Raw genomic sequence first — 15,779 nt, 5'->3', positions numbered from 1 at the left:
TGTTTTCCCCTATTTATTTATATCAGCTTCCCAAAGACTATTCCTTTCCCAGATACCTAGAAAATATAGGCATTCTATAAATATGTGTTGAAAGTATTACATGTATTTCATGATAATCTTACTTCAAGTAAGCCTGACCAGCAAATGAGGCTATAATGAAAGCAGAAGCTATAGAACACTTATGCTATATTTAGTCACAAAATTTCATATTTTGTAATTACTTATCACTAAATATTAGTGTAAAACATCATTTTTCTAAGATTAGAAGTCTCTTTTAAAGGGAACGGAAACTATATTATATGCACCTATAGATTAGGAGAGCTGAGGTTATACAAAAATAGCATTATCAATTATTCAGGTTCAAAGGCTATAAACTTTATCAGAGTTTGTGACTGTCTCAGTCACTTCAAGCAGCTGTAAAAGACGACCACAAACTGTATGACTGACACAACATTTATTGCTCACAGTTCTGGAGGTTGGAAAGCTAAGCCTGGATACTAGCATGGTCCAGCCCCGGGGAGGGGCCTCTTGCTGGTTGTGTCCTCATGTGGTTATTTGGTGCATGTGCACAGAGAGCTCTTGGGTCTCCTCTTCGTGTAAGAGCGCCAAGCCAGCAGGAAAGCCCAACCCTCAGGGCCTAAACTAACCCCAATTACCTCCCAAATACTATCATACTGATGATTCCGGTATCAACATAGAAATTTGGGGAGACGGGGACAAAAACTTCAGTCCCTACCAGTAACTACCTTTTGTCTACTTCTGACAACAGAATTTCAACACAAACATTACCAGACACAAATAGTTGAAAAGATATCAAAGGGGTACTTTGAGCCTGACCTGAATGATCTTATCATCAAAAGAAGTCCACTTAAAAATGTCTTGCTAAATACACAGAAGATTCATTATCACTAATTACGATTTGGGTCACTCCTCAGGAAGTACATGTTTCCAGGCAAGATAATATTAAGTTATTTTTCTCAAAAAAGCACTACTAAAACCAGGTCCCAGATTCACATTAGAAGTTTAATTATAGAACAACAATACTAAGTACAACACACAGTATGTGCTGTACATTCTCATAAATGTATAAGACATCATGGGTGCTCACTGAGAAAGGAACTGTTTTAAACACTTTATTGTTAAGATTACAGGAGGTCTCATAAATGTGCCAAAAACCAGAAAAATGCTTACAAAATTGATAAATGGATGAACGCCAAGAGGATCACCTCCTCTAGGACTTTGCTTCTGGATGTATAGACTAGAGTGTGCATTAGCAGCATGGACTTCCCCTGGGAGTTGGGGACAAAGACACACTCTTATGCCCCACCCTATACCAAATGAATTAGGATCTATACTTTACAAGACTCCAAATTACTCCTATGTCCATTTAAAGTTTCTTGAGAACAGCTCTAGAAAAAAAAAAAAGGTTTAGTGCATGGCATGCAACAAGGACATAAAATAGGAACAATCACAGAGGGAAAAAAACTAGAGAATGTAATGCAAAAAATACTCTGAAAATTATCAATGTGCTTTTAGTTTTCTCTTTTGCATTTACATGAATAATGGGAGAAGATGCAGACATTAGTATCATCCAGACAGAAATGGGAGAATACAAGTGTTTTACTTTCCAAGGCAGCCCACGGAAGAGCCTGCAAGCCAGCATGCACAGGTAGATGGGGCTGTGAGAGGCAGGGCATTAGAACTCCTTCTCAACCTCTCTGGGCCACAGTTCTGGCAGTGACCAGCTTGTGTGAGAAGACAGGGAATGGCTAAAGTGAAGGGGCTTCTTTGTAATACACCTGAGCAGCCTGGTGGAGATGTGGCCCATGCAGAGGCCACCTGAGCTCACTTCTCTGCAGCAACAAAGCTGTTTGCCTCCTGCTTGATGACCAGAAAAGGTAGAGCACTCAAGGTAGCATGGTTACCTTGTCCTAGCACTGCAGCCAGGAGCTGTGGGGGGAAAACTGAGATGAGGAGGGCCATAGCAGCGGTCAGAGCAGGACCAAGACAGTAAGAAAGATTACCTTGGCTGAGACCAAAACAAGCAGCAGCAAGTGACTGGCAAGTCTACTCATACTTCAGAAGTGGAGGCCAACAGACAAGAAGTTAGCCTGCTGCCAGGGACAGTGGCACCATAGAACCCAGTGAGAATTCGCGGAGCAGTTACAAGAGACCTTTCCCACCACACACACATACACATGCACACACACACACACACACACACAATGGATCACACAACAAGCAGGAAAACATTGAGAATGGAGCATTTCAATTGATTGGGTGCGAAGGCAGGTGAGATATCAAGAATCTATACTATACAAGATTCAAAATCATTTTTATGCACATTAAAGTTTAATCTTAGCTGGCACCACCAACTAAAAAAGAAAAACAGGAAGGAGAAAATGGTTGACTAAGAGTTAAGAGATGATACTTTCAGCTCAGAATATATGGCGTCAAGGTAAAGTGAAGTAAACCTGCCCTCCACTCCCACCTCACAGGACTGAAAGGTGCACACGATGCACATGAATTACTTGCTGCTTAATACACACTCACAGCAAGAAATAAGAGCACACAATCTGCCATGAGGTACCAGCAAAACACCGCAAATTCATCCACCCCCAAGTACTTCCAATAATACACTTTGCAGACTATGAAACAGGTAAAATGAAAATAACCTTAAAAGGTTAGTAAATAAAGGAACAGGATAAACAGTATTTAAGAGAAAGATTAAAAATAATTTCTAGAAATGAAAATGTCAACATTAAGAGTTAAAAACTCAATGCATAAAAAGGCAGATTAGGTTATTACAGAATAGAGAGAACGAACCCAGAGATATTTAAGTAGTACAAAAAGATAATGAGATAAAACTGGAGAAATGTGAAACAGATGTTAGAATGAGAAGCCCCAGTTAATATAAAAGGAACTCCAGGGTGGATATTTGGCACAGTGGTTAAGATGTCACTTGGGGCCGGCGCCGCAGCTCAATAGGCTAATCCTCCACCTAGCAGTGCCGGCACACCAGGTTCTAGTCCCGGTCGGGGCACCGGATTCTTTCCCGGTTGCCCCTCTTCCAGGCCAGCTCTCTGCTGTGGCCCGGGAAGGCAGTGGAAGATGGCCCAAGTGCTTGGGCCCTGCACCCCATGGGAGACCATGAGAAGCACCTAGCTCCTGCCTTTGGATGAGCGTGGTGCGCCGGCCGCAGCACGCCAGCCGTAATGGCCACTGGAGGGTGAACCAACGGCAAAAAGGAAGACCTTTCTCTCTGTCTCTCTCTTTCACTGTCCACTCTGCCTGTCAAAAAAAAAAAAAAAAAAAAAGTCACTTGGGACTCTCACATCCCGCAGCACTGTTTGGGTTTAAGTCCTGGCTCCAGCTTCAGATTCTAACTTCTCCTAACACACATTCTGGGAGTCAGCAGGTGGTGGCCCAAGCACTTGGGTCCCTGCCACCAAGGTGGGATACCTGGATTGAGTTTGCAGCTCCTGGGTTCAGCCTGGCCCATTCTCATCTGTTGGGGGCATTTGGATAGTGAAGCACTGGAATGGGAAATTTCTTTTCTGTCTCTGTTTTTGTCTTGACTCTCCCTTTCTGTCTTTCAGATAAATTAATTATTTTTTCCTAAGAAAAGGGATCCCCAGAAGGGAGGAAGACAGAAAAAGCACAAGATATTATCTCTTTTTAAAAACAGACAGGTGTGGTTATGAGAGTCTATTTCTTAATAGTTCTACATATATGAAAAAGTCCATAATTCAAAGTACTTCTATTACAGTGGAAAATTTCATAAACTCAAGAGGAAGGGTGATTGGAAAATGAAAGATAAAATTTGAAATGCAACCTAATATTCTGCAAAGTTTACATAAACAGATTAAAAGCCATGTACGGGGTGCAGGGGCAGTTTTGTCTTGATTTAATACTTGTAATTCTAGGCATGACTTGATGACCTTTACGGATCAGGACACAGGAGTCTTTTAGGCAGGGCAAATCTGCCAGAGAGAACGAGGGGGGATGGGAAAAGGTGCTGGAGGCAAGATCAGGTGCAGACAGAGGGCCCGACTGACAGGAGTAGCACCACCTCCCCAGCTCCAGGAACTTCCCTGGCCAGCACTGAGCCTCTGCACAATCCTGACACACCTCCTGCACATCTGCCTGCATGATTTACTCAGTCTGTGGAAATTCAGTTGAGTTCCTATACATGCACTGGTTTTAAATGGTATGGAAATAGATGTGATTCTTTTTTATTTTCTAAGATTTACTTATTTGTTTATTTGAAAGGCAGAGTTAGAGAGAGAGAGAGAGATAAATAGAGAGAGCGAGACCTTCCATCCACTGGATCACTCCCCAAATAGCCACAACAGCTCAATCTGGGCTGATCCGAAGTCAGCAGCCAAGAACTTATTCCAGGTCTCCCATGTGGGTACAGGGCCCTGAGCACTTGGACCATCTACTGCTGCCTTCCCAGGTGCATTAACAGGGAGCTGGATCAGATATAGAGCAGCTGAGACTCGAACCAGTGCTCATAATGGATGTCAGTGTGGTAGGCAGGGGCTTTACCCGCTGTACTGCAACACTGGCCATAAAAGTAATTCTTGAAATGAAATTAACTTCAGATGAAATTAACCATCAGTTCATATAATAAGTTTTCCCATATGAGTTAGTTTTCTTCTAACTCCTATATGACACTCATCTTAATATTACTTACAAATTCCATACCTTTCTGATATCATGAAAAAATTAGTGAGCTTAAGAAAGGCTGGCATCACAGAGCAGTGGGTTAAGCAGATGTCTGCAACTTTGCCATCCATATAGGTGCCCACTGAAGTCTCAGCTGCTCCACTTCTGATCCAACTCCCTGTTAATGCACCTAGGAAAGCAGCAGAAGATGGCCCAAGTATTTGGGCCCCTGCCACCCATGCAGAAGACCTGGATGGAATTCCAGGCTCCTAGCTTCAGCCTGGCTGCACCCTGGCTATTGTGGCCATTTGAGGAGTGAACTACTGGATGGAAGATATCTCTCTCTCTCTCTTGCTACAACTCTGCTTTTCAAATAAATAAAATAAAATAAAATAAAAAATAAGATAAATTTTTTTTTAAAAAAAAAAGACTATCACATAAAAGGCATGTGGGGAAAGAAGAAAAATGTATCATACAGATTAGATAAGCAAAATGCAATAAATAATTCTGGACTTTTTCTTGGATAAGCAAAGCAAACAGCAGCTCCAAAGAATTCAAGGCTGCTATAAGGGGCTCCTTTCCCAATGTATTAAAAGGCACCACAGGCTTGATGCCTCTTTATCTATACATCCAAGCCACCACCCCCTTTTCAAGAGGTGCTTCTCCTCATACAAGTAACTCAATGGTAATTCTGGAGTTTTATTAGGAACCTCACTGAGTCAGCAGTACAAAAAGTTTCAGAAAGATTTTAAATTTCATTGGAAATCATCATGAACTCCCCTGAGGAATGGACACTCTGTTGAATCAACCCAAATAATATTTCATAATTTACACTAACAGCTTAGTTTTTCTTTTAAAAAAGATAAAAAGAAAGTTTGCCAGAGCCACTGCACTTATTCTAACACTGAGTAATAATGGAGAGAAAATTACTTTTAAATCGTTTGTAAAGTCTTCCACTTACTTAAAATTCACTCTCTATAGAATTCTTAATATAGCACAGATATTTACCTGGTCTAGTCTCAGTGAGCAAGCTATTAACAGAAATCCAATTCCATAAAATGGGATCAGAAGCTAGTAACTAAAACTGACTTTATACTTTTTAAAGCTACTATACACAGCCTCACTAATAAAAGCCAACAAAGAGGTTATCATCTACGACCATAACTGGACCAAAATGCAAGGAAGTGCTGACTCCAGAGTATTTAAAGAATTAATAACAGTTTATATTTATTAAGAATGTATATGCTATGTACTTCTAAAAAAGATTATTTATTTATTTGAGAGGCAGAGAGAGAGAGAGAGAGAGAGAGATCTTCCATCTGCTGGCTTACTCCCCAAATGCCTGCAACAGCCAGGGTTGGGCAAGGCTGAAGCCAGGAGCCAGGAACTCCATCCCAGTCTCCCATGTAAGCAGCACAGGCCCAAGCACTTGATCCATCATCTGCTGCCTCCCAGATGCACTAACAGGAAGCTCAACTGGAAGTGGGACATCCTGGACTCAAACCAGGTACTCAGATATGGCATGTTGGCATCCCATGCAGCAGCTTAACCCACTGCACCATAACACCCACCCCATTTCTGTACTATTCTAAGTATTCCAGATGCATGAGTTCATTTTGTCCCACATTTATTATGTGGCATTAACAGAAGAGAAAAATGAATCTTAAAGAACCTGAATAACTTTGCCAGAGTCTTAAGGGAAATGCTTTACCACCAGGGCTCCACACTGCCTTTTCCTCTTCACAGTCTCCCTATGGAGCTATGTAAACTTTAGATAGCAAAAATTTCTTGCACATGGAGAATGAAAGAAAACTAACTTCACAGATAGCAAAGTCTCTTTTAAATTCCAAGTTCTCATACAACGAGAACTTACAGTCTATCAGAACTTAACAGAACATTCAGAAGTACATTAAGGAAACAGGCTGATAACAACTTCTGAACGATGTGCTAGTATCAACTCCACCATGCCCCCCAAGAGTAACCAGACAACTCTGAGGTCTCCTCATATGAAAGCTCAGCAGTCTATGACCTATCCTTATTCCATTTCCTCCCCTTGCCATTCTGAGAAATTATTTTCATGTACATATTTTATTTCCCTAAGCGGACTGTAAATTCTCTAAAGGATTTGGTAAGCCTAAGGCATAACTCGACACCAAAAGCATAGAACACACTTTATAAATGTCAGCAGTGATAATTCTCACCACAAAGGATAAGCAAGCGTAAGCAACAAAATGGTGGTGAGCTTCAGTTCACTACTGGCTCTGAAAGTCTAGTTTACCCAAAATCACTGCAGCCTATGTCACACACAAGGCCATAGCAATGAGAATGCATTAAATGCCACATCGTGTTACAGTGTGCATCTTAAGAAAGCAGTCAAATAACGCGTGAAATAACAGTGCAACACTACTGATAACAAAGCACTCAAAATATACAAAACAAAAATTGCATTTTACTGTATCACTTGCTTATTAGTCATTATATTTTTCTGACCATGCAATAGGATTTGGCTCCCAAAATTAACTTTTGGAATTGTGTCAGTGATAATGTAATAAATTTCAGTTACTCTAACCAGCAAAATATAAAAACAATAGATGGCAATACACACCCAAGGCCCAAGGAAAATGTACCTATTTTTCCCTTAAAGGGCTACTTTTCGAAACTAATGTTCGATAATGTATCCATTAATTTAAGAACATTTATGGAGGGGCACTTTATGTCACCCCATCGGATGATGAACAAGTCCAACCCCCTAGACAGAGGCAGCAGACCATACAGAATAAATGCACAAGATGATTTCAACATGGCATAATTACAAAGGGAAAGGAAAAAGGACTGATTCACACTGGATGCCCATGAAAAACTTCCATGAAGATGAGACCAAAAGAAAAGCCTGACTCTTTCACATCATGACTCTAGTAAAATTCCACAGGCTACTAAAAGTGTCAGGAACATGATTTTTAGTGTTTCCGTGACAGTGACATAAACTATTAAGTGGAGAATATAAAATCACAACCATTCTGCATTATCTAAAGTTCTATCTACAACATCAAAGGCAGCATCTGGAAGTGGGATATTCCTGTGATAAACACCTGGAAATGTAGAAAAGGTTTGGGAGTTGGGTAATGGGCAGATATCTAGCAACAGTTAACAATAACATACTGCATATTTCTAAATAGCTAGAAGAAAGACTTTTGAATGTTCACACTATCAAGAAATCTTGAATATATGAAGTGATGGATGCCAATTATCCTTATTTGATCATTAAGATGAATGCATGTATCAAACTATTACCTTGTACTCCACAAATAGGTATAATTATTATGTGTCAATAAAAACAAATAATCTAAAAAAAAAAAAAAAAAAACCAGAATTCCGAGGTGCACAACAGAAAAAGCCTACACTGCCTTGCTTGACGCACCATTGGAAGCACCATGTTAACACTTCTCCTAGTGAGGGCTTGGAAGGACATCAGGAACATGGTAGAGAAAGCATAAATCCTGTTAGAAAACACCTGAAGTGATGAACAGCCTACTGACAGATACATGGGCTCCAGGTGTGCTTGCAGGACTGGAAGGAAAGGAAGACCCTGTGGTTGGAAACCACAGGAAAAGGGATACTTGTAGTACAGGGGCAGGGTGCTTGGACAAACCATGCCCTGCAGTTACAGGGAAAGCAGATCTCATAAGCTCTGAGTTTCAATATTTACAAGAGGAGATTTCCAAGCAAAGTGCTGAAGGTAAGGCCTCTTGGTTTGGTTTTGTTTTTACCCCTTGCTGGTTACAGTAAAACAAGGAAGGAGGAAAATTAATTGAGAGAATTCAAAATGAAACTACTGCCTTGAGCAACCAAAACTATCGACAGCAAACAGGCTGAGAAAACCCCTCGGAAGCCAACATGTACCACCATGCATTAGAAGGGAAGGAGGACACCAAAGGTGGGGTCCAATACCTATAAGGTGGAATAGGGAGTCACAAAGGCCTGTTCCCTGGCCTTGAAACCTAATGGAGTTCTGGAAGTGCTTCAGACTGAAGACTCCTTTGCTGTTTCCATCTGCTCTGTTTTCAATGGGAATGTCCATAAATGATGGCCTACACTTGTCCAAACCATAATATTCTGGAAGTGCAACTTGTCCTTGCTTTCACATGTCCACAAACACAGGAGAACTGTGTCCCAGAAGCTCACCCATTCCTTCAGAGATCAGACGAGATTGGGTGCGTCTGGTATGGCCATAGACTGCTCATCCCTTCCAGAGTCAGATCATGGCCTATGGGTGATATTCCAGAATCTAAGTGAGTGGCATCATGGGTTGAGACGTTTGGAGATGTCAAGAAGAGGTGAACACATTTTACATATAGATAGGATAGATACAAATCATTGGGGGTCAGGGTAGACAGAATAACAGCCCCTGTAAGCTGGGGATGTGTCACTTTCCACGACAAAACAAACTCAGTAGGTGTGATGAGGTGAAGGATCCTGAAACAGGGCAGTCACCTTGGATTGTGTGAGTGGGCCTGAGGTCATCACAGAGGTGCTTAGAAATGGGGGAGGGATGCAGAGCAGTGTTGTCACATGAGAACCATTCCGGCAGCCACTGCTGGCTCTGAAGATGGAGAAAAGCACCATGAACCAAGGAACGCAGACAATCCTCAGACAGAGGCTGGAGAGACAGGAAATGGACTCTCCTCTGTCATCTCCAGAAGCAGCCCAGCTGACACCCTAATTTTAGCCTCGTGGAGATGCTTTTTGGACTTATGACCTGCAGACCTGTATGACAATAAACTCTGTTGTTGGTAAGGCACGAAATTGCTGGCAATGAACATTCATTTGAAAGCAATGTTTGCCCTATTTCTGCTAAGGTTTTTAATTAGCATTTAACAAGCTACAACCAAAAAGCAGCCTAAGTACTATGAGATGGGATAGAGTTGACTTTAGTCCCTAAGGCTTAACTCCACCAGGGATGTGAACTTCACCAACGTCATACTCTGGGTAGTCACACATTGGGTAATTGTGTGCCAGAATGCGTGACCTAGAAATGTGGCCAACACACTCAGGTCCTCCCACAGGAATCTGTTCCATCTTAAATCTTTCAAGGTGCTGAGAAATGCTAACAAAATAAAAATTAAGTTGGTGGTTGGATATTCTATTTTCACTTAAGAAATTACAGCCCTCTTTTCCAGGTTAATATGACATCTACTTAACTCTGTATGATGGGATTCTGGTTCTTTTGTATGATTAAAAGAGGGCAAAGACAAAAATTAGAAATTAGATATAATTTATCAAATAATATGACTGTGAAAAGCTCTTATACATGTGAAAAATATATATCAAATAATTTTATTTTAGATAGATGCCTTTATTTTGTACATCTCTTCCTTTCATGACCCTTTCTTGCTTACATTATTTGCCTGGGTAGTTATTTACTATCATCCATACTGAAAATGGCAGGGCATAATGTTTACATCCCAGCAAGACAATAATTCCACATAATTAAGAACTCATTTTACACACAACAAATGAGAAGTGTTGTTAGGAACACAAAGATAAGTTACAAAGATTCTGCCTCCCAAGGAGCTCACAGTAGTAGGGAAACAGGCACAAAGCTAAACAACACTAGAAAGGAAGTGAAAATACAACACGATGCGGTATACACCAAGTGGAGGAAGGAGTCATCCGAGGAACAGTCTGGAAAGACAGAGGGAAGCCTTGTCCACAACAAAGTTTTTATTCTGCAGGCAATGGGGAAGTCCACAAAGGTTTCTGAACAAAGAAAGTACCTCTGGAAAGAAGGACAGGATAGAAGGAAAGACCAGAAACAGGAAATCCTACTAGATTTAAGTTACTGGAGGCAAAAGGACTTGACAATGAATGTGAGAAGGAGAAAACAGAAGATACAGAAAAATCAGCACTCTCAAAGCATACTTTGTTATTTCTAATATAAAGTAGACCTGTGAGAGGAGCATGCAACACTAGCACCAGTTATTCAAGGATATGGGCTCTTTGACATCCAAGATCCTGAGCCAATTCAAGGAAATAGCTACAGCAATGCAAAAATGAAAAGTTCTGTGATACCAGAATTTCTCAACTGAGGAAGTCACAGGCCAAGTTCAAAGGGAGTAAAAAAGATTAATGAGGAAGAATCCCAAATAGCTGGGTGGTGGTAGCAATGGAAAAATATCCAACAAACAGAAGAGATCCAATCCCTCATCTCATTTTCATCCACACCTGTAATATTTCAATCAAACTAAAGCAGGAGGTAAGGGTGTGGAGTTTTGTTTGCTGATCTGTTTTTAATGGGAGAGGGCAGAGTACAGGAAAAATAGTGTTCTGGAATAAGAGAGAGTAAGGCTGAAAGCTTTGGAGTGAAATGATTCAGAAACCTTTACTGCATGAAAATTCTATTTTTATATAATCTAACTTCTTGTATCTTCAATAAAATAATATCTAATAAGTACCATTAGGACACTATAGTCCTGCTGAAAAACATTGTAGGCCTAATGATCCTACCTTAAAAGATACTAAATTGTAACATTCTCAAAGATGCAACAATAAAAGATATTCTCCACTCTCTCCCTCCTCCCCCTAAAATTAGCCATATATAATGGAAAGAAAACTTTCATTACTATTGGATCCATTAAAGTAAGTTTATCCACTTAAAATTATTATTCTAATACTAAAGCCTGGGAATTATACCTAAAAGACTTTTACCACTCAAATCCTGACCTCATTTCCTTCAGGTGGGTGATTAGATGAGGTCCTCTCTTTTTAAAAACCCAATCCCCTGCTCCCAGTTAGCACAGAAAAATACTTTCTATTTAAATTTGTAATATTAGACAAGCAGGACCAAAATCTTTACCAATAATGGACAAGCCTCACGCCTGAATCTCCAAGCCCAGGTTTCTAAAACAGCAATGCATTCCTTAAGAAAAAATAAATATAACAAACGTCATAATCCACTGCCTTAAATGTACTTTCTTTAAAAAAAATCATTTGATGAGAAAAACAGAATAACTGAAGAAGACCTGATGTAAACGTACGCGGCACTGGTTATAGTTACCTAGAAACCATCCTCCATATCTAGTCGATTCAGTTGCTGTGTTTCAGACATGATGATTTCATTGAGCTGCTTACACATGTACTTTAAACATTCAAGAAAAGAATCAAAGGCCATAATTCACAACTAAAGCCAAAGTAGGGGGAAAAATTCAAGCATTCCAAGAAATCAGATTTATGAACTGTCTATGGGAACTAGGGTGTTGGAACTCTGGGAGAGGGGATACAGTAGGGGTAAGACAGACAAGGAAGAGTCTGGGCCAACAAGGAAGGACAAGAGAGGAATGGAGCAGGATTTCTGCAGAAAGAAGAGATGTAGGGAAAAGCAAAAGAGCACAGCTAGGAAAAGAGCTGAATTCTTCAAAAGGCATTTCCTAAAGATTTTGAAAAATCATTTGAAATCTTTCTAATGTTTACTGGTATGGAGAAGAATTCCATCATTGCTTCTGAAAATCAAGACTCCGCTGCACCTCTCTCTTAGCTCTACACAAATGGCTGTAGAGATTTAACTTTTAGTTCCATATGACACTTTCAACTAGATCACACTGTTCGTCTAGAACCCTGGTTCCCTACAGGTTAAATGTTTTCCCCAGGAGAGGTCTGGCAGCCTCTGGAGACACTTGAGGGGTCAGCGATGGAGATGGACCCAGAAGAAACCAAAGACCCTGCTAACCATCCCACAGTGCACAACACAGCCTGCACAACAAAGAACCCGCGTGCCCAGAATACCTCCCTTTGCCCAAAGGTTAGGAAACACTCATCTCTGCAAGTGTAAGCCAAAACGACTCACACTTTCATCCCACCCTGCCTCTCTCAAATCGTCATCTCATCAGAGGGATAAAACACCACCTCCAGAGGACTTCTTTTTCCATGGCTTCAAACATGGTGGATGGCTGGCTCCGGTGAGGAGTCACGCAGAAATGCACATCACGACAGGAAGGCAGGAATGGCGGGCAAAGAACTTTGGTAACCCTTGTATTTCACGTTGTCTGAAACACATGCCGTTTACCAGAGGGCCATCCACATGGGTGGGTATCAAGTTGTGTCTTCCACCGTCTACACACTAAAAAGGGCACTGACTTCACCCAAATGCAGTTATTTCTTATTAATGAAAAACTTAGGTGGCAGTATTAGCCGAGACAGATCGACGTCGGAGGTGGGAAGGTGAATCAAGCCACCCAAGCGTTTACAGTGCAAAGTTGTGTTACAGTTTGCTTGCAAAATGACTCAGATCATCATTACTTTCAGTCATGCCAAGTTTGCTGCCGCTTCTGAGCCTACTAGTCACGGACACACACACACACACACACACACAGACACACACCATTTTTCCTGCAGTCATGAAACCCACCAAGCCGAATCTTCCTGAGCATCTCCTTTGTATTGTAACTGTTGGGAAAATAAACACAAGCCACAGCCCAAAGTGCAAATGGAGAGCCTGAAAATCATTCAGCAACCAGAATGCCCTATAGAGTGTGAAAGGAAAAGCAGCAAACAAAAGGAAACCCTAACTCCCAGATTCGAGGGGGGGAGGGAAATCAACCTCTGGCTATGGGCACTTCCCTCGCGCACCCCCCAGGCAAAACCCTGCCTTTACTCTTTGCATTTTCTTTTCCCCATTTCTAACAACTGGGAGAGACCTCGGAGCAGCGCTGAGCCACAGGGGCAGGGCCCTGGAGAGGAGACACTGGCCCCCTGCGTGCACCCGGCAAGGGGCCCACTCCAGGGAAACTGAGGCACCCGCCTCGGCCGCTCCGGAGCGCAGGACGCCCCGACTCTGCTGGTTTCGCGCAGAAAAACCCAGCCTCCGGCGCTGCCCGTTACCCCCCCCCCCCATTCACGCGAGGGAACCTCGAGAGATCCGTGGCTCCCTTTAAACTCGCGGGACGTTAAACTCGCAAGACCGGCACAGAAACAACCGCGCCGCCCGCCCCTTGACCGGGGCCCTCTGGGGCCGCGCCACAACCGCAAGCCCACGCTTCGGAGCTTTCGGATCACGAACGCGCCCCCCATCCCCGGCAGGCTGCGCGAAACTTCCACAGAAAAGAGCTGACGCGCCCTCGGCCGCCTGCGGCCGCTCCCGTGCGGGGGCCCCGCGCCCCGCAGACTCCCCCTCAGCCGCGCCGCGCGCCCGCCGCGCTCACCGAGCAGCAGCAGCTTGACCTCGCGCGCCGCCTTCTCGCCATCCTCACGCAGGTTGCGGTCGATCATCTTGCTCCGCTCCACCGCCGCCTTGTCCTCGGCGCTCAGCGTGCAGCCCATGATTGCCCGCACAGCGGCAGCTCTGTCGCGCAACCCCGGGGGAAAGTCCGCCTCGTTCCGGGCGGCCGCGCCACACCAGCCGGCGGTGCGGGACACGCAGCTCTCACGCCTCAGAGTAGTCGCCAGCGACCGAGGTCCGGGGACACCGCGGCTGCCGCCCTCGCGCAGCTGACCGAGCCGCAGCCTCGCCGAGCTCGGCGTCCGCGCGCCGCCGCCGCCCCGCCCACCTCCCCCGGCGACCACTCCCAGAGCGCGCGCCCGCGCGCGAGCCCTCGGACAGCGCCCCCCTCGGATGGGGCGCGCGCGCCCCGCGCCGCCGCCGCGGCGTCCCCGCCCCGCGCGCTCTGCCCGGCCCGCGCACCGGGAGTGGGGCCGCTGTGCCTTCGCCGTGGCGCCCTCCGGGGGCTGTTCACGTCCCTGCCGTTCCGGGTGAGAGACCACAGCCGGGCCGACGCGGCCACAGAGCCAGGGCTTTCCGAACGCAACCATCTGTGGGCCGGCGTTCCGGGCTCCCGCGACCCCAGGAACGCGGGGGACTGAGGAGGGTGCCAGGCCCGGGGTGGGAAAACGCAAGAGTGGGGGAAGGGCGTGGGACGGGGCAGTTAGGTCAGTGTCCTCTTCCGTCCACTCCTTTCTCCCTTTTCTGTTCACAATTACCTAGTGAGAGATTCCTTCATAGTCTGAGAACAGGGAGCCTGGGAAATCAAAGAGTGTATTTTAGACGAGAGCAAAAAAAAAAAAAAAAAAAAAACGAGTGGTTGAGCACGCCAAGGGTCTAACTCGGCGGGTGGAGGTGAGCCCCTGGGGTGGAAGTGAACTGCGCCCGGGGCCTGACGCCCAGCACAGCTTTGAGGACTGGTTGTCCCTTGGCAGTGGCTCCACGACTGTCCCTAATGAACAGCGAGGACCACAGCAAATGTTGGCTGCACGGGAGATGGGTATAGGAGTGTGGTGTGGAGGGTAGAGTGGATGCCTGTGACAGCAGCATCCCACATGGGTGCCGGCTGGAATCAAGGCTACTCCACTTCCGATCCAGCTCCACGCTAATGTGCCTGGGAAAGCAGCGGAAGGTGGCCCAACTGCTTGAGCCCCTGCTCCCGCGTGAAAAACCGTAATGAGGCTCCTGGCTCCTGGCCTCATTCTGGTCCAGTGCTGCTGCTGGGAAGTGAACCAGCAGATGGAAGATAGATTCTCTCTCTCTGAATAAATCTTTAAAGATGAAGAAGGTGGAACTTGTGGAAAAAGATGTCTTTGATATATTAAAACTAAGGGACTGGCATTTTGGTTTCCATGTGGAAATCTTATTACCTAAAAACCCTTTGAGAAACTGTCCAGGAAGGTGAGGCTGAGCTGATGATCCAAGCAAGGTCTTTAGGGTGAGTCATTTAACCCAAATTTGTGAGCTGGCAGAGATTGTCTCTTCCCTGATAGTGCAACCCTTGGGCTCAGGAGATGCAATTTCCAGAACTGCCTCTAGTTTTCCTGTGGCCTTTGATGATATATCGACAAAAAGGAGCAGTCTTTAATTGTGCTTTGTAATTCTTGCTGCTCTAAATATTAATGTTCAGTAAGAACTCTGGATTTCAACATAACACAATCAACTTTCAACACAGTGTTTGTTTTTTAGCTGTTTTGGATTACCTGTTATTGTGAGTCTTTTCTATTAGCTGCTTTCAAGCCATTATAGAATATGGGCCACAGTTTCCACCAAAAAGGATGCTGAGTACTGGTGGAAACAACCAGAAAACGTGTTTGGGAGAAATGGGTGTTTAATAGGATTGTTCACCTTATCCCTT

General features: G+C 44.0%; 1 protein-coding gene and 1 long non-coding RNA gene across 2 annotated transcripts in view; one reads left to right on the top strand and one right to left on the bottom strand.

Annotated features, from left to right (window-relative positions):
* The window catches only part of GNAI1 (G protein subunit alpha i1), a 111,129-nt gene extending 96,917 nt beyond the window's left edge, over positions 1–14,212 (bottom strand). Inside the window, exon 1 of the mRNA XM_002712018.5 lies at positions 13,866–14,212. Within this exon, the coding sequence (XP_002712064.1) occupies positions 13,866–13,983 (118 nt within the window). The 5' untranslated portion in view covers positions 13,984–14,212. The remainder of the gene's footprint in view (positions 1–13,865) is intronic.
* Positions 14,213–14,276: 64 nt separating this feature from the next.
* The window catches only part of LOC127491648 (uncharacterized), a 48,687-nt gene continuing 47,184 nt past the window's right edge, over positions 14,277–15,779 (top strand). Inside the window, exon 1 of the long non-coding RNA XR_007920497.2 lies at positions 14,277–14,412. This is a non-coding gene — a long non-coding RNA (uncharacterized lncRNA). The remainder of the gene's footprint in view (positions 14,413–15,779) is intronic.

Source organism: Oryctolagus cuniculus, chromosome 3, assembly GCF_964237555.1.
Source record: "Oryctolagus cuniculus chromosome 3, mOryCun1.1, whole genome shotgun sequence".
NCBI classification, from domain to species: domain Eukaryota; kingdom Metazoa; phylum Chordata; class Mammalia; order Lagomorpha; family Leporidae; genus Oryctolagus; species Oryctolagus cuniculus.
The sequence above is the reverse complement of the archived record's forward strand: the minus strand, read 5'-3'. Positions and strand labels throughout refer to the sequence as shown.